Genomic DNA, 26,909 nt, shown 5'->3' on the forward strand with positions numbered 1-26,909 from the left:
TTAACGAGAACGAGACGAACAATTACATCCCCACCGTGACGAAATACCAGAAGTTAAGTACCGATCATCGTTTGGAACTTGTCCTGCACCGTTTACGCCGACATCGTCATTTATGCCAAAAGTATTGTTTCGGTTTTCGGGTATGAGCCGCGGGTCGCTCTTTCGGGGCTTTCTACCCTTGGACCGCGGATAGTTTGAACATTTATAACAATTACGGCTTGATCCGTTCAAATCTTTGTAATTTATAATCATTTGTAAATACAAATAGTAATAAAAATACTAAAATCTCTTTGTTGAGACCAAAGTTAATTCGCCAAAGACCTGAACGAAATTCAGCAAATTTTTCACAAGCATCCAAGTGTTCTGAAGAAACGCGCTAAAGACGCATGCAAGGTAGGTGAGTTAAAAAACATTATATATAGTATGATTGAAGCAAAAATCATTATTCCGAAGACACAGAAATGCTCTGGAGTGTTTTATACATTGATACAGTGTATAACTTTTTGATGAAATTAGCTTGGCTATTGAATAATTTGAAAAATAGAAAAAGCGCCGCGGAAAAGTACACGGTGGCGCCATCTAGCGGCGATGCCAGGAAATTCAATATTAGAAAAAATTGAATAACTCGAAAATCCATGACGGAAATTTGACGCTCTTGATCTCAAAAACTCACAGTGAATAAATCTATCGACGTATATTTCAGAATTGCACAATTGTTGCTAATTACGTTTTTCAAAAATAATCATTTCATGGACCATGGCGCACTAGCGCCGCCCCGCGGTAGAACAGTCGAACTAAAATTTCTACTGTTGCGAGATAATCACCACAGACGACGTGACAAAATAGACTGGAAACTACGCGTGGTTCTGTGTCCCATGTTCTAACATACCAACAACGCTAAAACCCGGAGGTTTACTTGCGCCCTCTACTACAGGGAAATAGTCGGTGAACTCGTCTGGCATATCCCGCCTGGGGATCTCACTTTTGGGGGCTCTAGGATCCCTCTACCGTAAAGGGCCGACGGAGGGCAGTGCGAATCGTTCGCATTTGGCGGCGTACCGTTCGCCGTGCCGAGCAGAGCTTGAGACACCTACGTACACGTCCAACGACCGACAACTACTACATACATCGTACGCGGTCGCATAATGCGATTCAGTTTCGCTGGCGCTATTACGGGGTGAGATTCGCGTAGTGTGATCGAGAAAGCATCTCTTTCTCGGAGAGAAAAGTGCGTCGCACGTTGAGTGCGAGGCGTGATATGAAACAGTGAGTCCCCGGAGCCGTGATTCGAATGGACAGGCGAGGCAAGCCGCGCGTCATGGGATTGTGAAAGGAATCGGGAGCGTGCACGACGGTGGCAGGAAGTGGGAAAAAGGGCCAGGGATACAACGCTCACGCCCGGTTGTCACGACGCCATGTTTCCCCGAAGTGGTCGACCGATGTCGAGTATTCGTTTGACGGTGCTCTGCTTTTTCGTACTCGTCGTCGCCGGCCATGACGAACCCGGTAAGTTCCGTCGTTTTCCTTCGCCTGACCCGTAGCTTCTTCAACTGTCTCGCGTCGAACGCCGCGCTTGCGACACCGACCGAACACGAACATTGTGCACGAGCAAGGTAATTTACTCTCCGGTACACCACCTACTGTATGTCATTTGCCCGCAAAGTTCTTCCCCTTTCGTCGAGGGTCGCCCTCGACACCCGGCCCGACCCGGACAAATAATCGAGGCAGCAGACGAGAATCGAACCGACCCTCTCGGACCAACAGGCGTGCGTGAAATCCCGTGCCGCCGTGCACCATTGATTATGCTCTGTTTTTCCAAAGGAACTTGAGATACATCAGCGGTCGTAATAGATGTCCATCGAATTCCTATGATCCGCGTATCATGTGTCGGAAAAAGAATGGACATCTATTACGACTGTCAAACGAACCTCGGATCTCTCTTTATTTCGGAAATCGTAGGAGCTCGCAACAGAGAACGCGAACGAATGTCATTTATCGTTCGATGCACTCGATTCGTTTGTTCGTTCCATTCTTAGGTAATCTTTGTTTATATACGTTTGTATTACGGCGCCGTGGTATAGTAAAATATAGTATGCGGTATACAGGATCAATTGCTCCTTGTGTACATACATGTGCATGCACACTGTACATATACCGTGCGGTATGTTGCATTTGTTATCCGGCGCACGCGAATAGATGTGGCGTAACTTGTTGACAACTTTTTCATGCCCGATCAACGAGATTTTCATTCAGCAAGCCGCGTTTGTAACCAGTTTGCCGGTCAATCGATTTCTGTTTCGTTTGACCGCCTCGCAACGCGTTTACAAACGTTTACGGGAAGAAGGGAAAATGATTTGAACTACTGAAAAATTAGCTGCGAGACAGGAACTTGAACTGTGTTTTATTAACCCTGAGATATCGTATTCGGAAACTGCGGTATCGGTTTAACTATTCGTTTCCATTGTGGAGAATACGCAGAAAAATAAAAGATGGAAACAAATATTCGGGGAATTTGTCTGTACATTAAAATTAATTTAATTAACGAGGATTTCAGATTTTTCATCGTGTTTACTATATTATTTACGTTTTCGTTTTATCCAATTTGCATCGCCGGTAACAATAATCGAGTCTTTAAATCGACATTACAGAGTGTAATGAACGAGTCTACGATACATAATTCAAATGAAAATTGAAATGAAAAGAATAGTCGATTGAATGGCCGTATAAAATACCGACACGCGAAACTCACGGGGAATGATCACGATTGTTATTTGAACGAAGACGACAAGATATTTCGTTTCCGAGTAAATATAATCAGATCACATAACTCTAGACATAGTATAGAGATACTTAATGCGAGAAAGTGTCACTGCCCATTGAGTCACCGATGCTATCGCTATAATAAGCGATTACGCTCATTAAATAAAAAATTTATTATACGTGCATCATTCATGCCTCGTACTAAACTGATAACATGAAATATAGGTATGTCATTGAATTTTTCACAATGCCCGACGAGGTTCGCAAATATATCTTTTTTTTTAAATTATCTTATCATAAATACATTTTTATTATAATCCGATTATAAATAGTATTAATTTTGCAATCTGTTAGCTTTTATAAAATAGATCAATAAATAATAGATAATGCACGAGTATTTCAAAATTTTGTGTAACAATTAATTTAACACTGTAATTGTTATATTTTATTAAATAACAATTTAAAACGTAGGAAAAAATGACTTTCTTTTTTCTTTGTGGAATGAACTTATTAAAGCACACAGAACTTCCCTGCTTGTTTGAACTGTGAAGACAAAACTTGACCAATTTATGTGGCTTCACTGGCCACCATCATAATGAATTAACGAGCCACTACTTGATTCATTTACACACTGCTCAACAAAAAGTTCTGCTTGTGTTTGACATCTTGAAAGATCAACTAGTAGAGGAAACTTCTATCAACTTTCTTCTTTCTGTGAACTTCTACTATATCTTAAGCATACCCGTAGCAGTAGTACTAGTAATAGTAGAAAAATATATATTGTCACTGTTTTATGTATTTTTATATAGGTCTGGAGAAAATAGAAGCTACTGAACGTATAAATGAAAATCCCTCAACCTTAGAAATCACAGCATCTCAAGATTTAGAAGGTATAGAGGCTGGTAGCACACCTTCCTTAATATGTAAACTCAATGTATTGGGTCAGATATGGTGGACCCGCAATGGAAAGAATCTAACAACTATCAAGGACTATGATGCTGGAGGGCGTGTGGATATTAAACAAGCTAGCAGAAATGACACAGGGAATTACACATGCGTGGCACAAACTATGGATGGGAAACTATTAGAGAAGAAAGTTCATATCAGAGTCATTGGTAAATCAATATAGTCACTGTAGTAACTACAAGTGTATACAAATGTTTCTACTATTGCATCGTTTAACAAATAAATATTTTTATTTTAGAGCCAGGTAGAATTACACCAGAAGATGATATCAGGGCAAAAGTATCAGAATCTACCAACTTGACTTGCCACATGTATGGTTATCCATTATCCCAGTTCTCTTGGACAAAGAAAAACGATTCGGAAAACGCGGAATACTTAAAAGACTTCATGACTGTAACTCAAATAAACGAGACCTATGTTATACTGACTTTAGAGTTCACAAACCTGGATCACAAAGATAATGGCACCTATATTTGTAAAGCACGCGATTACAATAGCGAGATCAGTGCACAAAGACACCTTTTTGTGATCGATGTGCCGCAAGTCAGCATTGATTTTATGAAAGCCGTTGGCGCTGGAAGTGTTTTTCTTAATTGGACTGTGAACGATGGAAATGAACCGATTAAAGCGTATTTCATCAAACACATGAAAAACGGTACCGATCAGGCTCAATATTACGTTGAACAAATCGGTGGTGGAATGTCGAGTTATGTTTTAAAAGGATTCCAAAGCGGGACGGCGTATCAATTTGGAATTGCAGCGACAAACGCTGTGGGTCAATCGCAGGGTGGTCTTGATCCACGATGGATCACTACTCTTGAGAAAGGTAATGAGACAAATAACAACTCGAATTACAGAATTGCCCTTGTCAGTCTTGTAAATAATTAATTATCGAATTTTGTTTCAGATCCCATATTCGTGCCAAAAGTCTCCGTGAACGGTGTCACGGAAAATTCGATTACGTTACGTTGGACCGTCCCGCCGCCAGATTTAAGAGAGCACGTGCATTATTATAATTTAATGGTTACACATGAAGAGCAAAAGAAAGAAGCTGTATATCCAGCAGAAGCATTCGCTGTGTACGCGTTCGTAGATCTTAATCCTGCCACCATGTATAAATTCAAAATTGCCGCATGTAGCGAGTACACGAAAGAATGCGGGAACTGGAGTGTCGAGGTGAATGGAACTACTCTAGACGGAGGTAAATTAACAGCAAGTTTGGTAGCACGATCGTTAACCGTGACAAACAATTTGAAGACGATTAATCTGAATTTCAGTGGCTAGCCCGCCTCGGAATATATCTGTCAACTGCAAGTTCAATAACTTAAGTAGCTCTAGTTTCATCTCCATCACATGGGTTCATCCGGAGAAACCAAACGGACAGATCACTCGTTACAATATCAAATTGGAGGGTAGTGCCAGGTTTAAAAATGAGATGGGTGTGTTGGATACCCATAATTGGGGCCCGCAGACTTGGAGCGTCTATATGCGGAATAGTACAGATTATAATCAGATCCCAGCCAACACTAATTACACGGTATACCGACATTCTTTCAATCTCTTTAATTTTCGCGTGGATAAAAGTGTTGTATAGCACTATAAAGAATAAATATTTGTAGGTTTACGTGCACGGTGTGACAAGGTCTCGTACACCTGGAAAGGACGCTGTGGGCAATTGCACGACAGCGGTTACCATTCCGGACAGAGATAGCCTAAACATGCGATCTTGGCGAAAGATTGAGAATGAGGGTAAGCAGCTATTCAAGCTGCACCTCCCGCGCATTAGCGAGAGAAATGGACCCATATGTTGCTATCGAGTTTATCTAGTTAAATTGGCACCGCAGAAAAGTGTGACAGACTTACCGCCTCCCGAGGAAATCGGCGTATATTCATACCAGTATGCCCACAGCTCGCCTTCCGGCGGTGCTTATATTGCCGAAACGTTTGACAGTAATCGATTAGTATCAGAGATCTTCCTTGGTGATGGCGAATCGTACAATCGTAGTTCTATGTGCGACAAATGCATTGGACTGCGGCCAAAAGCCGCTCCGCCGGTATTGCAGTTTGTCCCTGAAGATCAGACAACCGTAGCGTCAGTCAACACAACCCCAGTGGCAACCACAACACCGGTGACAACTACAGCAGCGTTAACCACTACCACTACAACTTCTACCACAACCACAACTACTACAACTGCCCCTACGACTACTACCACAACCACGACCACCACCACTACCAGAACTACAACTGCTGCTCCGACTACGACTGTTGTACCTACAAAAATAGAGACAACTACACCAACTATAGAGAACAAAAACCGGACAGAAAATATAGCAAGGAGGAAGAGGGACAATGTGGTCACTCATAAAATAAAGACCGTCGATGGTACAACTGAAGTACAATTTCTTACTCCACAGGATGGCTTTCTGGATGAGGATGCTAATTACACTGGATTCATTGAAGTCATCGGTATGACTACTACTACGTCACCGATCTGCACCAATTTTCTTTAACTGTGTATTCATAATTCATAATCTTCGGGATTACTTGATAAATATTTTTTTTTATAGTGCTCGGGAACAAAGAGGATCAGTTTCTGCCAGCCTACAGCAACTACTTCACTCCCCTTTACGGAGGTTTGGATCCCAAAGCTGGAGATTCATCGGAAGTGAACACTCTCAGCGTGATTCTACAAATCTCTGTCGCGCTCATGCTAATCATCATCATCCTTCTCATCGCGCTTTGTATATTACATAGGTATACGAAGCGGGCGCAACAGAGAGGCGAAGAGATAATCACGCTGAGAAATAGTTTCAGGTAAACAAGCGTTAACCCTTAGAGTGCGAATATTGATTTTTAAGGAATTGAAAAGAAAATGATTAAGAATTTTTATTCGATTGGTACATATAAAGATCCTGTACGTAATAAGTGCCATCTTTGGCAGGCATCTGTGCAGGAGTCTTAGGGGAAGGCATCAACTCGTTGCTGCAAGTCCACCGGACATGCCTCCGATTCCCAAAAGCGAGCTTCTACAGGCTTACCTCGAGCGACATCGTGATTCCGACTACGACTTTCTCGAAGAATTTCAACTACTGCCCGACGAGTTCACCGACCGTACCACCAGGGCTTCCGAGGCTCGCGAGAATCTGTACAAGAATCGTTATCCGGATATTAAATGTTACGATCAGACCAGGGTGCGTCTAGCGCAAGTGGACGGCATCGCTGGGTCTGACTACATCAACGCCAACTTCGTTCTCGGTTACAAAGAGCGCAAGAAATTTATCTGTGCTCAGGGCCCGATGGAGAACACTGTCTGCGATTACTGGAGAATGATTTGGGAGCAACATTTGGAGCTGATACTCATGTTAACGAACTTAGAAGAATATTCGAAAACGAAATGCGCTAAATACTGGCCAGACAAAGGCGAGACCAAGAACTTTGGAGATATCACGGTTGAACACATTAGAGAAAGGGCTTACTCCGATTACGTTGTTAGAGAGTTAAAGATGACGCGACTGGGTGAACGGGATGCTCGCACGATCGTTCAGTATCATTTCTTGGTTTGGAAGGATTTCACGGCTCCGGAACACCCGCACGCGGTGTTGAGGTTCATAAAAAGAGTGAACGAGGCCTACTCTCTGGAGAAGGGACCGATTTTGGTGCACTGCAGTGCTGGTGTAGGACGAACTGGGACACTAGTAGCGCTGGATTCTCTATTGCAGCAGCTGGCCGAGGAAGGTCAGGTGTCAATATTCAACACAGTGTGCGACCTGAGACACCAGAGGAATTTCTTAGTGCAATCGCTGAAACAGTATATTTTCATTTACCGCGCATTGATGGAGATGGCTCAGTATGGGGACACCGAGATTCCGACTTCGCAGCTGAAGGCTACCATCGCTAAACTACGAGAGAGGGACAATGGTAAAGAGAAATTTAGAATGGAGGAGGAGTACGATGTAAGTAAACTGTTTCTTTTTGTGTATCGATTCTTTCAGGATATTTCTTCCAATAGATTGTAAATATTATATTATTACTTGCAGAAAATCAATTCCATGTTGGAGGATAGAAAATCCTTTTCGGTAGGTGGCGGAGAAGAAAATAAGAGCAAGAACAGGAGCGAGCTGATAATACCGTATGATAGAAACAGAGTAATTCTTACGCCTGTTCCTGGTAGAGAGCACTCTACGTACATAAACGCCTCATTCATCGAAGGCTATGACAATTCAGAGTCGTTTGTCATCACCCAGGATCCATTGGAGACTACTATAGCAGACTTCTGGCGTATGATTTCCGAACAGTGTATTTCCACGATAGTAATGCTGTCCGATGTGAGTGCTCCGAAAGCTAAACAATTAACTTAATTTATCTCATTAGTTGCTTCTGTCTTGGTGTTGCGTAGTAATGCATATGGCACGCAACTCATTAGTATTTGAAATTATTGCTTTCACGAGCTAAAATTGCATGATTATAATATTAGCAGAATCGTATAGGACAATTTAATATGTATAGTCGGGTGAAGAATATCTTTGTGCCTCCGACTTTAGAGAAAAGTAAGTGAATTCATAAAGATCGCGTACACGAGGCTCATTCAAGGGTAACAGTTTGTTCGTTCTTCTGATAGGACTTTAACAGGGTGTATGTGTTTTACAGTTGAACGAGGGTCCTCGGAAGTGTCCACGGTACTGGCCAGACGATGACGCCGTCTACGACCACATAAGAGTCAGATACATTCAAAGCGAGAGCTGTCCTTATTACACTCGCCGCGAGTTCTGCGTTTCTAATACGAAGACCGACGAAAACGTCGTCGTGACACAATACCAGTACCATGGATGGCCGACAGTCGAGGGAGAAGTACCTGAAGTCACCCGCGGTCTCATAGAATTAGTGAACCAGACTCTGACAAGCGACACAGAGTCGAGCGGGTCGTTGGTCGTTCACTGTAGCTTTGGATCCGACAGGAGTTCTATGTTCGTCGCTCTTAGCATATTGGTGCAGCAGCTGCGGACCGAGAAACGCGTGGACATCTTTACGACGACGAAGAAGCTGCGCTCGCAAAGACACGGCATGATCAGCACTTTTGTAAGTGACTTGGTCGTTGTAACCAACAACGCGATTAACCGGAAAGAAACATGGTGTAACGGATGAATTAATTTTTTCAGGCACAATACGAGTTTCTCCATCGTGCTATAATGAATTACTCGGATCTGCACAATCTGGCTGACGACGAGCCAACGTCTTAATACCGCAAGTCAACGTGAGAGACCGGAAGACCTGAATCATGATCGGTGAACGTGAGTGCAGAAAAAACATTTCTTCGTACAATAAGTGTTTTGGGAACGTATAAGAATGCTCAAGGAAACGTATATTGGGCCAACCAAAGAAATCGCTAATGTATTGGTGACTATGATTAGAACCTCCACCAAGTTAGACTGACCATGTACACATTCACACAAGAGACTGTAAACCTTCGATTTAGGTATGTGTGTACCGGAAGACACTTATACGTACGATGCGGAATGAGAGCCGTAAAGAGACCGCACATTATCAAGCTCGTACGATTAAAGCTGACCGCGCGAGAGATAGGTCGATGATCGTCCATGGGTGGTTAACCAAGGTTTTAATTGGTTGCTCCTATAGTGCGGCGCAGTGATGACTCTCGTGATACCATGGTCGGGGCAGCTGTTGTAAAGCTGTCCGAATGACTTGTTTTTATTATGCTGACGGAGAGAGTGTGTGTTAGGATTTTTGTGACCGGGATGGAACGTTGGGGGGCAGCACTGGCGCAGTAGAAAAAAGTGCTTCTCCGTTTTAAATTAATGAGTATGAATATTCGGTGCACTAGTGAAAGAAATCGAACATATTTGTATGGCGTACGAATAATCCGACGTGTGGACCATACAGCTTCGCCGATTCAATGTCCGGTGGTGTCTTCGTATTGCGTGCAGAATACCGAGACTATAATAATTAAATAAAAATTCCATTGAGACTGTAATTCATAAGAGACGAAAAACTTTTATGAATCATAATACTGAAACGATCTGCGAACGCGATCGAGCACGGAACGGCGAAGCTCGATGTGGGTTTAAGGCTGAACTCGAGCTCCCCTTGTATTCTTCCAAGTTCGGCAACAAGGAGAGGTCGGACGCTACTATGATCTATCTTATATTATGATATTACACTAACAATATCACGCACCCAATGTGTGTTAGTTTTGTCTGTAAGATACAGTGTCATATACATAGGGAAGCGTGTGCACACGCGTTTAGCGGCGGCGCTAACTTTCTTGTCTAAAAGAGAAGACTGATGTAATCGTATTCAGTTTCGACAAAAGCACGACAAAGTGTTAACGATGGCCTGGAAAACGGCGTCCGCGAACTGCTGTGAATCGTAACGCACGGAGAATCATTTTTTTACTTTTACAGAACGCAAGGGAATTTGAAGAGACATGCCTGTACTCTGTGTGTATGTGTGGATGTACAGCACGATTATGAGGATAGGATCTCTCGGTTAGGCACTGGTAGATACTGGCAGTTCTTGGTTCTTGTTAACAGCAACCAGAAACTACTAGTACTTGTAGCACATTGTACAGTTGATTTTCACGAGAACGAAAACACATAATTGCCTGCGAATGTATTTCTTCTATTAATAATTTCTTTAAGTTAGAGATAAATATAGATTACTAGCGAACTAATAGCTTATCGATTGTCCGATGAATTTGTATTATTTGAAAACTGGAGCTGTCCGTCTGTGCCAGTGCTCCGTTTGGCAGTCGACGACGTTGAAACGGAAAAAAGAAATGAAACTATGGAGATTAATGTGAATAAGGAAAGAGAAAAAATTGGAAATTTTGTAAACCAAGTATAGAGATTTTGCATTCGTTCGCACCCTCGTTCATTTCTAGTCAAGCGATGTTAACTCCGGCACGCGCGCGCTGCTGAGCTATTCACTTATGGCAGGGGACAATCACATTGATGTTCGTTTTTTTTTGGTTTCGTGAACCGCCCGTCGGTCGTCAAACGTGCTTTTATTTTTTTCTCTTCTTTCATCTTTCGTCCGACAAATCAATCTCCATTCCATTCCGTGCTAATTAATTAACACACGTTCCCCGCTCGATGTACATGTCTGTGCGTATAACAGGGCCCATTTACTCGAGAATTAATTAAGTTTGCCAGTTCGCGCTTCGACTATGTTGTAATTGATAGAAAATCTAATTAAGAGGACCGCGTTTATTATTCGCCTGTAATTATACCGTTACCTACTCGCCTGTCGCTGTTGCTTACGTATTAACGACACGATCACGACAATATTTTCGCGTTTATATCCATGACACACGCTTGTCAGACGTACAAATGTACACAAGTTGTGTTGGATCACCCATAAGCGGTGTAAGATTTTCCTTTTATGCTTTTCAAAAAGAGACAAGCAAAAATATAAGCGTAACAAAAATTTGAATCACTTGGAGGAAATTGAAATTATCTATGAAATTCTTTCCCAATAAATTGCAAACAATATATCTTTTATATTGTCACAACCGAAGGAAACTATTTCCCCGACGTTTTCCATAAATCACAGATTGGATGTTAACAATTTTAATTATGAATTTCGTATTTCATATGCTACGAATAAATAAAGAACAGATAAGAGTTCAGAAATGATTTTGAATCGGTTTACGCGAAAGCGGTGTCAGGAAGTCATTCTACGCAGAAATTTCTCATACTTAAATCGATTCCATGCTGCATACTTTCTGTTTAGATTTTTATATTTGTACATAGGTATTTATATGTGTATATTTCACTAGAATTTTGTGATAATACAATGCTTTCTAATATCACGTCATTATTTTTATTACGGTACATTTTTAACGTCGGGCACAGGCAATCCTCGCATAACACGTTCTCATCGTTTCCCAACACAATTATTGCGTTAAGCAATATGCTTAAAGTTGCTAAAAAAAGAATTGTCAAACGTGGGAGATTTGCACCGATTGACAATTCTAGCTACTTTTTTATCAATTTTATTCGAGCGAAAATATATATTATTTTTAATTTTACTACGATTTATAAGACTTTGAATTTTGATAAACTTTTTTAACGAATGTACAGGCATTGTTCTTACGCGGAACATTTCGTGGCCGTGTTGTGCGGGAATTATCTGTTTCCAACAAACGAACAGCAATTTCGAAAGATTTTGCGCGACTCGATTTTGTAAGCTGGAAAGCAATGCGCACAACAAACGGATACAAAGGTTTACAGGATAATTCGATATCGCATAGAACGTAGACATATCGTTGAACGCGGAGAAAGCCAGGACGTTTTTTTCTATCTCTACAATTTGAACCGAGTGTCTCTGGATCTCGTATCTTCTACTTTTCTGTAGCCAGAAAAAAACCCAACTATACCTTTTTAATTCTCCCTATATTGTTACGTTGCTATCGGTGAGACAACAAGTGATGTTTTTTTTAGTACAGAACGATAACTGTTATTTATGGAGTCTGCGACTTTATTATTTAATAAGGACTACACGGTCGATGGTGGAACGTACTTTCACGCGAGATGCATAACACAGAACGATAATTGTGACCGACGAAAAAAGCAGGTTCGTTAGGTAGGAATTAAGGAGATTTTTCGTAGCCTCGTAAATTAAGTTACATGTATTGTTCTTGTTATGCATGCTGATTTTATAAAATGGTATGTGTATAAAGAGGAAACAAAAAGCATCGACATTTTTACAGCCAGTGTACGAATTAAAAGAGAAAAAAAAGGATTAAAAAGCATTGTTGTAAATTGACGATCTTCATTTTATCAACGTATTTTTTAAAGTCGGCGAAACTCGATTATAGGATATCGGTACGTTTCTTCTATGATTTTACAGACATGTCGGCGACTAGAATAGAGAGAGAGTTCTGTTAATTTCTAAGGCAAATACATTTGAACAATGTAAATATGCTACTTGCGAACGTAATAATTGTTTAGCATCGCGCATAAGTTGAAACTAGTGACAGCGTTAAATGACGCTACGCGGTTAGGCCAGGAATACATATGTAATAGTGCAAGATTATAATGAAATTGTGGCTGTTTTTACACGGACTATTATTTTTGCAATTTATAAAATTCGAATAAAAATCGAGAGGGAGATCTTCTGTTTATCGGACTGAGAACATAGCAATTTTATTGGATGGTTTTTATTCGATGTTCTCTGCACAACTCAGTCATGCCATAAAGTGCATAAAACACCTGCAGTCTGATTATAATGGAGCAAGCTCTGTAAGAACGTGTGTACGATGTTTGTTGTATGGCTAGAAGGTTTAATAAAAACGAAGAGATGGTGGTTTTCCGAGGGACGTCGATCCGAATAGAATGTAACGAATATTCTACCGCCCGGATAGAGGTGATCAACAATTCACGTGATCTATCCGAGCACAGAGGTGGCCAAAATCTTCGTGATCCAACCATAAAAATCAACCCTTTCGATCAATTAATTTTACCAAGCTGTTTGTACAAAATCTGAAAACAAAATCGTAAGATCTTTCATGTTCATTCGTCAATTTTAGTTAAAAAGTACAATTTTATTTTGCAACGATATTGTCCACTTCTGGCGAACGAGAAGATGCAATTCGCGACGCATCTTAGCATCGATCGATAGCTCCCGAATGAATTAGCGTAGAAACTTTGTAAATTGTGCTATTGCCATATTGATGAATCATGATAACTGCGAATACGATTGTGAACGATTTACCAAGGTTCCCAAAATGAATTTGTTAACAAAAGGGAATCGGTATTTCCATGGAAACATCAGCCGTCGATCGAAGCGGCACAAACCGATTATTGCACTCGGAAATGTTTCGCCGAGCACGATAGAAACAGCTGACAGAAGCAAACGGCCGATTAATTGCCGACCGAGGTGTTCTATTCTGCTTGGAACGCCGAAATGCTTGGCGACGAAGCAGTTTTTACGATTTTTGATACGCGATACGAATTTTTGAAACGACGTCGATTAAGGTATTTTATCGTCGAGGGCATTCGATATGCTTCTGTATCATTTTATAATAGTTCTTTTTGATTCGCTGTTCGTAATTGTTCGGGAAGACGACAGTGTCTCGTTTCGCGGAGACAATGCGATACGATGAAAACGCTGCGTCAGTTGTCGTTTCACGAGACTTGTGAACCCTTTTGATAAACACATTTTTTCATCAGCCCTAGAACAAGATAGATTAGACACAATTTTATAAATCGATATTTCAAACAGTATTGCATTGTCTCATTAAAAACCGCCGATCGTGAACGAAAGAATTACAATCGTTCTTTTACAATTATTCTGTGTTTGCTTGCGAAGTGTCGTGTCGAGTCAGAATATCGATTATAAAAAGGCTAACATTCTTTCGCTCGTTACAATAAAGTACCCAAAGTATCACACTCTATTTATTTTTTTCAAAATTGTGAATTTGGTGTTTTGTACATTAAATCGTCGAATAATAAACGAATTTGTTTCTCTGACCCGGGTGCGCGAGACTTAACACGTACACGAGCAGATATGTTCTCTTTCTAATATACAGGGTGTCCCATTTTTGCTGTCATCACCGAAAATACGATATTTCCGGTATTCTGGTCGTACGAAATTAAAAGTGAAATTGTTAGGCGCCTATAGTATCGAATGACAATATTAGATCGACGAAACGCGATGATTAAATTGGGACACTTTGTGTATAGAAAACCGGTGGCACTTACTAACTGTTCCTGTGATATTCTATGCGACTGATGCGTTTAAAGTGTGAACGATCACATTAATTTTGTACAACTGGCGATCAATGGTCGGCTTTTTATACGATCCGATCTTGTACTTTTATAACTTGTAAACTTTTTTCGTTTCTACTTTACGAGCTCTCGGGAACCGTTTACCATTTGATACGGATATACTTCGATTTTGATGGACCTTTTATCGGGATACCATTGCGGCGTGAACGTTAGGCGAAAAGTAGCTGTGCGTTTTGTGAACAATCCTTGCAGAAAATGTTGCCGAAAGCAGGTTATATTGTTAGCGTTCTTCAACGATACGATCGATAGAAAGAGACCGAAACACCTTGTACACAGACTGCTTCGTTTTCAGGTGTTGCAGAACTTTTTATTATTAAATCCTGAACCGATATCGATTATACTTGATCCACTATCGATTATGCTCGATCCACGATACAATTATATTTGCAACGACACCATCGGCAAGGTTATGTTTTGTCAAGAAGCAAGCTAAATATCGTTCGAGTCCCAATTGTTTAATTCGTCTCTGGCATCGTTCCCAGTCGAGTTTAATTGAGAAAATCGTACAATAAAAAATGAAACGTTCTGTGTACACTCTGTTCTTCACAAAAATAATTCGACCGGGCACATCATTTTCTACGACGAAAGTCTTCTCGCATTTATCGGTTCTTTTTTACGAACGAGACTGCTTACTCCGTAGCACGTAGCAATAAACTATTTTACATAGCTTACGATTAGATATTCTCTGTATAGGCGTTGTTATACCGTAATTTAGATCGCTGCGTGTTTGATCTTTGTTTGACGATAGCTGAGCGATGATTGCACAGGCTGAATCACGATCCGTGGCAGAGTGAACTTCAAACATCTCGCTTGTTTATCGACAATAGTCGACGGCGTCGATAGGCGTAGGCGTTACGGCGAGCAACAGATTCCCTCTTGTGATCGCAGAAGGCGATTCGGAACGATCTGTTAAAATTTTCTGGCTATTGTCGAGGGGCAAGCAAGATAACCGAGGTGATCGAGTTACGTTGTCGTTCATCCTGTACAATTTGTTGACGCGAAACAGCGTGCCAGGCGGAATGTTACGTTTTTGACGAGCCATCGAGATGCATTAATGCTTTGTTGTTTAGTTGTAGCCACCCCCCCTCCAGCAACGACTAAATTTTCCTCCATCGAAGACGCGGTCGTCGTCGCGTTCATCGAACCGTCGACATTTCCTATGCACGGTCCTCCACTTCCGGTTGCGTTTCGAAATTATCCCCGCTCGTGCCAATTCTTGACGGATGTGACAGCTCGTGAGAAACGCATCTCGGCCTATTTTGCGGAAGATCGGTGGAAAATCTCCAGGTTATGATACTACGAACCACGCGTAAATTAACCTCTCAGGCACGGCTGGATTTCGCGCAAATAAAGTTTTTCATAATTAAATTACCATTTCTCTTACTATATATATATTTTTTCCATACAACTATTGATAGTATTAATTACATATATTCTTATGCTTAGTGTATTGTACATACACATGTTCACTTTAATCGTTTACTTTAATAATTAATAAAATAATTGAGCAAAGCACAAAACATTCACGAAAGCCACTGTAGTGGCGAGCCGTGCCTAAGAGATTAAGGGCTGACTCGCGTGTCTCTGTTCCGGAAGTCCCTTGGAAATTGCCATTTCGTAATCGCAGACCACCTCGACAACCTGTCGAACATCCAAATTCGATTAATCGACGATTAATTATTACGAAAATTACTAATTACTACGATCATTGGAAAATATTATTGAGATGTATACTGCAGTGCGAAAAATCTGAAAGGATCGATGAAATATGCCGAAGAACCTTTTCGATACGGAATTCTCCGTGATTGCTAGAAATTCTCGCGAGGGCAGGGCTCGCGTTCGTCCCGCGGAACGGCGATTAGGTGAACCGGTATGGATCCAATGGCTTCGCACTCCGAGGCCCCGAGGTCGAACGGTGCCGGAGCGACCGGAAGCGGAAGAGGCAGCGACACGCGACCAAGTTCAAATCGATTTGGCGGCGACACCTCGTTCCGTTTCCACTGGGCACACGATTTCCACACACGTTTTTTGTACCTTTCGAGGAAAAACAGGAAGAAAAGCAAGAAAAAAAAAGAAGGGGGGGAACGAGGAGAACACGGAGGCGAGGAGAAATTAGGGCCTACCACCGCCGCCGTCTCCGAGAGAACGACGCGTTTAGTCTCGCGAGTGGTTTTTTTGTAAATTAGGAACTGTACCACGGTGTGTAGCCGCTGATAAGGATCGACGAGAATTTGAAGACGTCGCCGCGCGTATCCCCACGTCGGACTGCGGACTGCGCGCGTTCGTCGCGGTTCGAATCCATTCCATAGAGACCGCCGCACTGTCGCAGAAAAGCCCGAGATCGTGTGTCAAAATATAAAACTGTGACGGATTTAATTGAAAATTTGTACGCGAGTTGAAACTGAAAATTCCAAAAACAAAACGGCGGATGGGTTGTTGAAAAAATTATACGACGTTCACCAAAAATTGGTGTGTGTATATTTTCGGGAGTTCTGATTACGAATCTAAATTTGAAAATTCCAAAAACAAAATGACGGATCCAATATGGCGGATGGGTTGTCGAACAAATGATTTTGATTCTCACAAAAATTGATGTATGTATATTTCGGGCTTTTCTACCGCTGTGCAGCGCGAAAGGAAGTCGGAGAGCTTCTCTCGGACGGCGCGTGGCCGTTCTCGCTGTGCACCGCGCGGAAAAGAGCTGAATAAAATGCGACGCGCCTCCTTCTCGAAAACAGGCATCGTCTGAAACAAAAAGGCCGTCTTGTTTCGAAACAGGCTCGCGAAGAAAACGCATCGAAGAGAAACGGCGAACGCGTTCGCGGCCCGAAAAGAAAGTATTAGAAAAAGAAAACGAGCACCGGTGCTCGCGTCTAGGTAAATTTGTATCTCTAATCTTGTCTGTCCCATGATCTGCCGAACTCTATCGAGACCGTGAAACATAATCGGACGACTTCGGTCGCAGTTCGCGAACGCGCAGACATCCGCAGTCCGTCTGCTGTAAATTTTCGTTCGACTTTCGTTCGAATATTTAAACGAAGGGAATTAAAGGTTAATTACGTGTAGCCTTAGATTTTGTATGATACTACCCACTTCGCGGAAAAGGATTAAGAACGCTAAAGATAAAGAAATATATTATATATATTATATATATATATATATATTGTATCTATGAAATGTACGTGTAACGGAAAACAACGTTTTCCCACGGGGAATGATGTAGCGGCGTTGATCATCGAATCATCCTTTTTGTATGAAATTCGAAAACGGTGGAAAAAAAGAGCGAAACGAAATGAGTGAAAAGAGAGAGAGAGAGAGATAGAGAGAGAAAGAAGGAGAGAACGATGAAGAATTGTAAAGCGATATCGGTAACGGTGCACTCGATGTGAAAGGAAATACACGACACAATAATGAGCCATACACGCGATTTCAGTTTTCCAGTTCCTCCGGGTCTCCGCCTTACGATCCCGGCTTACGGTACGCCAATCCGATGCCAGTCCCTCCCTGCCGTTTTTTTAATGTTTTAATCAATTTTCTGCACCTGCGATTCCACCGTGAGATCTGCTTTTCCCTCTTTATCCTCTCTTCACCTCCGTCTCGCTCGTTGCGGAGCTCGAAAAGTCCGACAATCCCGACATAGCATCACGTTGCAACGAGGCGCGGAGCCCGGGCTTTCCTGGAATTCCAATATGGCGGCCGGTTCGGGCGAAAAGATCCGAATATCGGTGTAAATCGTTTTATCTTCGGACTATTGGTCTACTTTCTATCTTGGATATTCTATCTTATAACTTGGATTACTATCTTGGATACGACCCCGATGAAATTTCTGTTTCGTAGTGAGATCACCGCGAGGATCGAGAGCCGTGCCACCAAAGTCCGATCGCAACAATGAATCGTGGAATCAATTTGTTGCCAGTCAGCGCGTAATGACAAGCATTTCGAGAAGTACCGTCCGATTGAGTGCCGGCTACGCGTCAACGTTATTTTCGGTCCGACGACGGAACTAACAATTTTCGATTGCACCCGCGCGGCTCGCTGTACCGTTAGCCGTGCACCGATCATTGGAATATTATTATTAACAATCATTGTTCCCCGCAACAAAGACGACAAACGCCGAGGGGAGAGAGAGAGAGAGAGAGAGAGACCCTCTTAAGCAGAGCGAACAGCCTGAAACCACGAGGGCGTTCGTTTCGGCGGTGCTCAACCAAACCGCCAACGAAAGTAAAGTAGTTTCGCAATCCGGCCGAATGGCAATCACAATAACAGACGGGCCGGGTATAATTAAAGAAAATCGTGGGTTGTCGTCTAACGGCTCTCCACCGCGGGGACCATTGAGCGAGTCGCAGAACCGTGTGGTTCGTCGTATCGAGCGTTCCTCTTTTTGACGACTTTATTACAGAAAATTACGGTACACACGTCGTCGTCCAGCAAAGGTCCGAGTATTCGCGGTAATTATAGGAGACGCGACGATAGATGCGTTTCCATGTTCGAAGACGCCGCTGTACATTTTATTGTATTAGGTTTGTGCATACGAAATGTCGGAATTTTAAGTGTATATAATAACATTTCATATCTCAAAAGCTGTTTGTTTAATTAAAATATCGCAAAAATATTGACTCTCTCCTTTTCCTCCGCAGGCTACGAACCTAGGGAAGATTGACAAACGAGAAGACGGGGGGTTTCGCGTCGACCTCGCGGCTCGGCGAGTAGTTTCTGAAAATAATTCCGCGGGATAATTGGGCGAGGCACGCGGGTTCGCGGCACGAATTGCGCGATCAAGAACGAAAGGAATACCGTACATTTAATATCCGAGCGGGGATCGGGTAATTTCTATTCCCCAATTACTCCGGGCAACGCATTTTTAGTACAGTTACAGGGCAACGCCGAAGATCCGGCGAGAGAACGCAACGCGGCGTGGCTCGTTCGTCGCGCGAGTTTCCTTTTAACGACGGGCAACCGGAACGAAAGAAAACCGAGGCGCCTGTCGGAACAAAGGAGATCCAGGTTTCTGGCGCAGAGCTTCGATTAAACGAAATCAACGGCTCTCGCCGAACTCCTCCCCCACCCCGCGATTTTCCTCGGCTCTTTCAGCCTTTTTATATTCCAGGCAGCGTTAACACGGAGGAAGCAAAAGTTTCCGACTTGTTTACGAACGAAATGATTTATTGCAGGCGGAGAATCGCGATGAGCGGCCTTCCTGAAAAGCTAACAGAGTGCGGAGAACGGTGAAACGGGACCAGCGTGCGTTGTTTATTGTCTCTCCCGTCGACGTTTATCGGGGAACCCCGTTCGCCGCGAAGACGCGGTTTGGTGATTTCGATGACCGGAGGAACGCGCGCGCGCTCGCGTCTCTGTCAACCGACGCTCCTCGGAAGCTTCTCGGATGTTTCACTTGCGTTGCATCTAGAGCGCGAATTTCCGTGATCCACCGAGTGGACACCTTTCACGTCGAGACGTTGTCGCGGAACGACGGATCAGCCGGCAGAAAATTAAAAGATTGGTCGGCCGAACAGGACACGCGTTCGGCGACGTCGCGAGTCCGAAAATATCGTCGAAAGATGGACAAATCTGTTCGCCGACACGGTAAGAAACCCGTTCGTCTACGGAGCAGGTTCGAAACGAGGTGCGACCGGTGTCGACGCGATTTTTCGAGTTTTCCAGGGAATTTCTAGGAGACGAAGACGTTGAAGAGAAGTGGGATGACCCGATGTTCAGATATCCGAAGGCGGGCGGCTCCTGCGGGTTAATTAATTAACGGCGGATTCGAGGACCGTTCGGTTCCGTTACGGATCGGCTTGCATCGCCAGGGTTGGATGACGGCGGGACGCTTGATTCGTGATTGAAGCGCGTAACGGATGTGCCCAAAACCTTGTCTACTATACATGTCCATCGGCCACCGGATAATCAGGTTTTCGTGCGCGCGATATACTTCGGAGACATCGACGCCGGGCTAAGAAGCTCGCTTGCCCCTTAATTCCGTATTCCGCGCCCGTTCTCGTTCTTTCCGACAAAGAGTTTGACGGAATTCGCGACGCGACGTGTTCTCCTCGCCGTTGCCCTTGATCTGTCGACCTCGTCCACTCGTTTTTCATCTGCTAAAATCGGTTTCCGGGTGGATAACGGTGTCGGTCCGTTCTCCGGATCTCTTCTGCTTTCTTCCAATCTACATATAATTATAATGATTATTGTATAAAATTAATGATAATATAATAATTATGTATAACTATGTATAATTAACGGTGCATCTAGCTTCGACGCTTTGCATCGCGATGTTACCATTTTAAAATCTGTTCGTTTCATAGTTTGCCTAGAACAGAGTTCCTGTTAAATTGCCGCTCGATTTAGCGGATCTCCATGATTGCGGTTCGAAAACGACGTGAAGATTGTCGGCCGTTCGAAGGCGAACACAAAAATCGAACGTTTCCGCGGAACATATGGCGGCGAGTCTCTCAGTGGATGATGTTCCTCCACATACGAGCCGGAGAATTCTTCGATGACTTGGTGGGGAACAAACTGACCGTGGATCTTCTTGCAGTTCATCCCCGTTAGTACAAACGCGAATATGCTCGCCGCGAGTGCTCCACACACGTCCACGTGACTCGCAACTTCTTTCTCCTGGAAGACAAGCATTTTCAATTGAAAATTTTACCGGTACTACGCGAGTCTTCTCTATAAAGATCTGCTTTTTGACTTTCGTTCGAAGTTAACAACGAAATTATAACAAATATGTGCGGTTAATTCCCGATCTATATAGTTTGATACGAGTCGGCGAGCGTACATTTGTTCCGGGTGTTGCATCGGACGTCCCGGGAATTAGAAGTTCGTATACCTTGGCATAAATAGCAAATGCGCGGGCGATATTAATGGATCCAAGATGGGTATCGCGATAAGGAGAATGAATCTAATTTGTCTCGGTTTGGTGATGTTGAAACTTGTTCGGGCGAGAATGCATGGAATCGAGTCCAGCGGCGAGTATCTGCAGAAGGCGATGATCCAGCTGCAAGAGTTCAACGTTCCTCCCCCCGCGAATGTTTACGACCGGCTGTCCTGGGGCAACGGCTACAACAATGTCGCCGCCGACGAGAAACAGGCTCATCAGGTGCAGAGGATCAACATGCATCCGCGACAGAAGTACAAAAACCAGAGCTACCATGTTCTGCTGGCCGAGAGGGCAGACGCGCTTCGTTACGACGCGGAGAGTCTTCCCAGTCGTTATCAGGTCAGCGAAGATTTCTAATTGTCCGCTGTTCCATTTGAAAAATGCTCCACTTCGTCGGAACGGAATGAAACGACTCTCGAGCAATTCGCGCCTCGATCGAATATTTTCGAAGCGAGAACCCCGGTGCTTGGCAATTAGTGTCCTGCATAATTTTCATCGAAATATTTGAAATATTCATTCGTATCCAATTACATCACCAGCGGCCGAGGCGCGATGCTCCACTTCCGGTGTACGTTCGAACCGTAATTGAATTAAGAATGAAAATTAGTTCCTTCCGCGAACAATCATATTACAGAAAAGATACAGAGAAGTTCAGTTTTCTTTATGCTTTTGCAGCCCTATGGTGCCGCCATTGCCAAAGTACAAGAACCGGAAATGCTGGGGTTGACGCGGGCCGAGCTAGCGTCCATGTATAAAAACGCGTTGGAAAGAGGATCGCAGGTTAATATGCAGTCTTTAACCAACGCGCTTTCCACCGGGGAATTACCTCAAGTGCCGCAGACCCCTGTGGAGTTTCCAGTCAAGTCTTCCAATTACCAATATTACTTCTTCCCATTGAAGAGCTTCATGTCGGAGTTCAAGAAAGATCACGGCTATAAAACAATAGTAAGTCCATAGCATCTCGTCAACGTCCGCTTTAAACGAAAGAAAAACATAGTTGTGCCTAACGGTAAAGCAGAAAAAATATTTAGAAATTTTAATTCGTCGATTTTGACGAGTCTGAAATATATAGGGTAACGGTGAATATATTTGGAAGAAAGAGAAGAAAAAAAAAATTTAAACCTGTTCACAGCCTCCAGCTGTATATAATGGTTCTCCAGCACCATTGTCTACGCAATCGATGTTGTCTTCGAGCCCTCTCTTTGTCGCCATAAGCACTTTCGTTACCATGGCGGTTCTGTTCATGGCCAGCGTTTTATTTCTGCCGAGACTGCCCGCGATCGAAGCTCTGCTGCAATCACGGGAAATCCAGGACGATTTTCTTCATTTGTCGAGCGCTATCGTGAACGCCATCGATCGGTACAATCTTCTGGAAAGCTTCAAAGGACAGCGCGTCGAGTACGTGAGATAGCTCGCTTACAATTAACCTTTTAGGTACGGCTGGATTTTGCGCAAATAAAGCTTTTCATAACTAAATTACCATTTTTTCTTAATATATATTTTTTCCATATATGTATATATAGCATTAATTACATACATTCTTTTCTTAGTGTATTGTACATACACGCTTTCACTTGAATCGTTTACTTTGATAATTAATAAAACAATTGAGTAAAGCACGAAACATTCACGAAAGCCACTATAGTGTCGCGTCGTGCCTAAGAGGTTAACTCGATATTCTCTCTGCCGCCGCGCTGATACAATTTAAGAAACATCAATTGCAACTTGTAATTAATTGGTGGATTCCTTCGATTAACATTTCATTGAACTCTACGGATCTTTATGCAATGAAATGGAACATGTTATTCGACCACCAAAAACTTGCGAATGCCATAAGCGCATAAAACCTGCAATTCACTATTCACAACGATCGTAATTAGATTAATTTATTGATAATTACTTATCTCTCTCTCGTTACTGATAATACCTAACATATAATAATTAACATATGTAAGGTATATAGATGAAGTCAAACGACCTATATTTGTAAGATTATACTTAATTGTAAAATTAATTAGTTTCTAGTAAAATGTTTACAATAAAACAACCACCAGGTAAACAAAACAATTTTTATTCAATAACATCGTTATACACTATACTATACTCTTTAAAAAAAAAAAAAAACGTGTAATGTTTTACAAATCTTTTCCTCCTGTTTTGTACATAAATATTAATAAAATCGTGTGAAAGATAATAACTAGAGATATGCTCGAAATAATACAACGCTAAACGATACTATGAACACCTACAAGTATTGTGCATCTTCGTAGCTATAATATATGTATATAATATATATATATATATTTATAATATATTACGATAGAGAAAAATAGGGATGAGTTATGCGTTTGATCTGTCTCGGGAATGTATTATCCGATAATCGTTTAAATTTGTAATAAAGAAGTTAGGTACTCTTTAAACATTGCTGTACGTAGATTTATGCGTTGTAAAAGTCTAACTAGATGAACGAGGGGGGTCTGTACAATACGAAGAATACAAAGGAAGGCACACTTTGGAGTAATACCTGTAAGCTCATTACATATTACTCGTTTTACAAGCTATTTCTTTTTCTTCTAATCAGTCTGTCCGATTAGCAGGGGAAGCAGCTTGTTCTGCTTTGCGCTTCAGCACTTGACGTTGATGCTCGTACTCGAAGTCTTCTTCGGTTAGATGCAACTTCCGGATCTGGAATGATTATAGTTACAACACGTAACGCGATATGCGTTTCACGAATGAAAAATAATTATCGTCCTCTCTGATTTACCTGATAGATCAGAGTTTCTTCCTCCATAATATGCTGGGGAGGGTTTCTTAATACTTCCAGCGTTTCGTAAACCGCTGGACAACGTTTAACTAACGATGCACGTCCCAAGCTGCCTTTCAACAACACTAATCCTACTTTAAATATAACTTTAACTCCCTCGCAGAGAAACATATCCCACACTCGCAAGATACTTTCCCATGGCAGTGTTCGCGTATAAACACACAAGAACCATTCAGTCATGTACATTATTGGCTCCATCTTCTGTTTCTTCTAAATAGACAGATCGAAAAAAAAAAATACGAATGTTTTTACGACGTTAACGGAGAAAGTGTGTATACACAATAAACCTATATATCTACCAGGTGTTTATAAGCAATAGGAGACACTCTCTTCAGAAGAGCGAACAGGATGTCGCCGTCGCGGAGCAACGTCTCCATTCCTTGGCTATAATAACCGATCAGATATTTATCGCATATTGCAACCAGGCACCAGAACGCTTGTACCGCCGGCATGTGCATCAACAAAAATGCAGCAATGGGTGCATGAGCTTGGCAATAGCCGACTTGACTATTTAAAATGGAATACGCCTTTAGTACTTTGAACAATTCTTCCTGGCCAGGAGCTTCGCCGATAAACATCACATGATGAGGAAATTGTCTATGGAGATCCTTCTTAATGTCATCTATATATTTAGGGTCGCCAGATCGTTCTATCAGTTCTTCGAATAGATTCGGGTTTGTGTCCATCAACAGCTGACCACCGCACAAATTCAACCATGCTCTGAGTCTCACGGATGGCGGTATACCCTTCCTGCATCTTTCTCTAACTTTACGATAGTTTGTGTTCATGAAATAGCTCCAATTGTTAAGCATCTGTATCCATTTCTTTTCCCTCCTCAGCATTACCTCCGGTGGTATTCCCTGTTTCGCGAGGCTAATATTTTGTGCCAACAGAAAATTTGACAAACACAGTCAGTATGTATAAATAAATAAGTCAGAACTAAAGGGTCTGCCGCAAAAAGAAGTAAGCACAGCTGCAAACCCTTTGATTGAAACGTTTTATAAAGGTTTCTTCACCTGTCCGTGCTATAATTGGAGGAATCCCTTCGAAGAAATCCATGTCTGTCAATCTTTGAGCCCTCGAACTTATTGCTTTCCGTGTCAGCATCCCCATTATGCGATCCTGAGGACGCCATGGCATTTTTTCAATCGTCTAGGACAAACAAACAAAATGAATATTGGACCAGGTAGGAGGGAAACGATCCTCACAAGATAGCAGGTAGTGCTGTTCGATCGTTACATCGAAAGAGAACGGTGCAAATGAGAAAATGATCGTTTCAATTAACACAATGTTATACGGATGGTATTCGCGTGCGAAGAAACGCCCCGCGCAAAAGACAGTGAGCCAACTATTTCGAAACTGAAGCGTACGCATCATAGAGCTCCTCTATCATTGGACGATAAACTATCGCAGATTAAATATTTAATGCTCGATTGTGTTTCCGTATACATAAACAAACAGTGACGAACGTGGGAGTCTACGGGAGGGCGTTTAGCTCACTTACAACATTAAAGTCGTTAACGAAACGGCGCGGCGGAGTGTCTACGTTAGATCTTCGACTGACAGTTGACAGTTAACCGCCAACGTGGTCCGGAACATAACACGCTCATAATTGCTTCGATAACAACGGCTCACAGAATCGTACGATAAACCGCTGTCCCGCAACACCCGAAAAGATTCGTCCAATAAAACACGATCATTTGTACGTGTCGGAGGCCAGAGCACTCTCTCGTCTCCACGCAGATAACTAACATTCGCGCAACCGTCTGTGCACGTATTCCGGCAATTATTTACTTTCACATTGTTACATTAACAAACGAGTGGGCGTACCATGAGAAGCAACCGTACCACCTACCATCGATGACACGCAGAACCTTCGTTCAGGAAACTGAAACATGCGATAGCTTCGCCGCGCATCTCCTGCGCTTAGAATCTTTCCCTACTGTCACGCAAAGGAAAAGCCACGCAATGCGACTAATGCGGCGGACGCGAGCAGGGACGAAACAGAAGTTAAAATTCATCGGCCTGCCTCGGCGCATAACGGAGGTTCTTTTATTTCCGTATATGTGCAACGTATGTACATACGTATGTAGAACTTGGTTCGCCGAGGCCGCAGCGTTAATTGGACGGTTCCGTTCGATCGTCGCGTTTGTCCAATGGTGGTGCGAGGTTAAAAGTAGAACCGTGTACATTCCTTAAGTGGCTTAAACGGATGTAATGAACGCGCAGTACGTATGTGTTTGCTGGCTCGTAGCTTGATGTCTTGCAAATCGTGACTAGAACAGATCGACAAACATTTATTCATGCTTCTCCCAAAGGTTGACGCAATGCTAGAAAAATTATGTTTTTATCATCTCTTCATGATACAGACTGTTAGCTAATAGTTATTTATATCGGATTATTCATCAGGAATTTATTTTCCGAACGTTAGCTGATAAGGGTAGATTCCGGTTACTGAATGAAAACAAAATACAAGATAGTGCTTCAATATTTCCCTATTTTCCATTGTAAATACTATCTGCAACATAATCACTATTATATTGAAATTAATTCAATGAAGAGTATTATTATCCACTGTGCAGTGCTTTGATATGCTTTTAAATTTAATTGAATGGAGCAGTAAACATTAGAAAATTCCATTATGAAAGTTCCATTATTATATATTTTT

At 42.4% G+C, this 26,909-nt stretch overlaps 3 protein-coding genes across 9 annotated transcripts; 2 read left to right on the top strand and 1 right to left on the bottom strand.

Annotated features, from left to right (window-relative positions):
* Positions 1-958: 958 nt before the first annotated feature.
* On the top strand, positions 959-20,964 carry Ptp69d (Protein tyrosine phosphatase 69D). 4 transcript variants are annotated; one of them, XR_013495162.1, is made up of 12 exons: positions 959-1,506; positions 3,570-3,875; positions 3,965-4,552; positions 4,634-4,927; positions 5,004-5,263; positions 5,346-6,195; positions 6,297-6,543; positions 6,671-7,682; positions 7,767-8,054; positions 8,377-8,805; positions 8,886-9,017; positions 20,840-20,964. XR_013495162.1 is itself a non-coding variant. In XM_078194953.1 (11 exons), the coding sequence occupies exons 1-11, from the start codon at positions 1,416-1,418 to the stop codon at positions 8,964-8,966; spliced, it is 4,446 nt and encodes a 1,481-aa protein (XP_078051079.1). In that variant the 5' UTR covers positions 959-1,415; the 3' UTR covers positions 8,967-17,860. The 4 variants fall into 4 exon arrangements, 2 of the variants coding, with proteins under 2 accessions (XP_078051079.1, XP_078051081.1); XR_013495163.1 differs by lacking the exon at positions 20,840-20,964 and adding an exon at positions 18,375-19,095; XM_078194953.1 differs by lacking the exon at positions 20,840-20,964 and having other exon boundaries at positions 8,886-17,860.
* A 445-nt stretch (positions 20,965-21,409) lies between these two features.
* On the top strand, positions 21,410-23,520 carry LOC144477312 (uncharacterized). Its single transcript, XM_078194960.1, has 3 exons — positions 21,410-21,756; positions 22,093-22,362; positions 22,550-23,520. Exons 1-3 carry the CDS (start codon positions 21,412-21,414, stop codon positions 22,826-22,828), a joined length of 894 nt encoding a protein of 297 aa, XP_078051086.1. The 5' UTR covers positions 21,410-21,411; the 3' UTR covers positions 22,829-23,520.
* On the bottom strand, positions 23,473-26,285 carry Wkd (TBC1 domain family member whacked). 4 transcript variants are annotated; one of them, XM_078194956.1, is made up of 5 exons: positions 26,097-26,285; positions 25,258-25,393; positions 24,541-25,114; positions 24,182-24,451; positions 23,473-24,102 (listed from the first exon to the last, which is right to left on the bottom strand). In XM_078194956.1, exons 2-5 carry the CDS (start codon positions 25,374-25,376, stop codon positions 23,995-23,997), a joined length of 1,071 nt encoding a protein of 356 aa, XP_078051082.1. In that variant the 5' UTR covers positions 25,377-25,393; positions 26,097-26,285; the 3' UTR covers positions 23,473-23,994. The 4 variants fall into 4 exon arrangements, with proteins under 4 accessions (XP_078051082.1, XP_078051085.1, XP_078051084.1 ...); XM_078194959.1 differs by having other exon boundaries at positions 26,090-26,285; XM_078194958.1 differs by having other exon boundaries at positions 26,072-26,285.
* Positions 26,286-26,909: the final 624 nt, after the last annotated feature.

This window comes from Augochlora pura, chromosome 11 (assembly GCF_028453695.1).
Source record: "Augochlora pura isolate Apur16 chromosome 11, APUR_v2.2.1, whole genome shotgun sequence".
Lineage (NCBI taxonomy): Eukaryota > Metazoa > Arthropoda > Insecta > Hymenoptera > Halictidae > Augochlora > Augochlora pura.

What these genes read in the sequence shown, in the direction of transcription:
- Ptp69d (XM_078194953.1), top strand. Translation starts at nt 1,416, where the DNA reads ATGTTTCCCCGAAGTGGTCGACCGATGTCGAGTATTCGTTTGACGGTG. An exon ending in CGCCGGCCATGACGAACCCG is followed by an intron (nt 1,507 to 3,569) that starts GTAAGTTCCGTC and finishes ATTTTTATATAG; the next exon opens with GTCTGGAGAAAATAGAAGCT. An exon ending in GAATGGAGGAGGAGTACGAT is followed by an intron (nt 7,683 to 7,766) that starts GTAAGTAAACTG and finishes TATTACTTGCAG; the next exon opens with AAAATCAATTCCATGTTGGA.
- LOC144477312 (XM_078194960.1), top strand. Translation starts at nt 21,412, where the DNA reads ATGGGTATCGCGATAAGGAGAATGAATCTAATTTGTCTCGGTTTGGTG. An exon ending in GTCTTCCCAGTCGTTATCAG is followed by an intron (nt 21,757 to 22,092) that starts GTCAGCGAAGAT and finishes ATGCTTTTGCAG; the next exon opens with CCCTATGGTGCCGCCATTGC. An exon ending in ATCACGGCTATAAAACAATA is followed by an intron (nt 22,363 to 22,549) that starts GTAAGTCCATAG and finishes ACCTGTTCACAG; the next exon opens with CCTCCAGCTGTATATAATGG.
- Wkd (XM_078194956.1), bottom strand. Translation starts at nt 25,376, where the DNA reads ATGGCGTCCTCAGGATCGCATAATGGGGATGCTGACACGGAAAGCAAT. An exon ending in CTATTGCTTATAAACACCTG is followed by an intron (nt 24,452 to 24,540) that starts GTAGATATATAG and finishes CTGTCTATTTAG; the next exon opens with AAGAAACAGAAGATGGAGCC. An exon ending in AAGAAACTCTGATCTATCAG is followed by an intron (nt 24,103 to 24,181) that starts GTAAATCAGAGA and finishes TAATCATTCCAG; the next exon opens with ATCCGGAAGTTGCATCTAAC.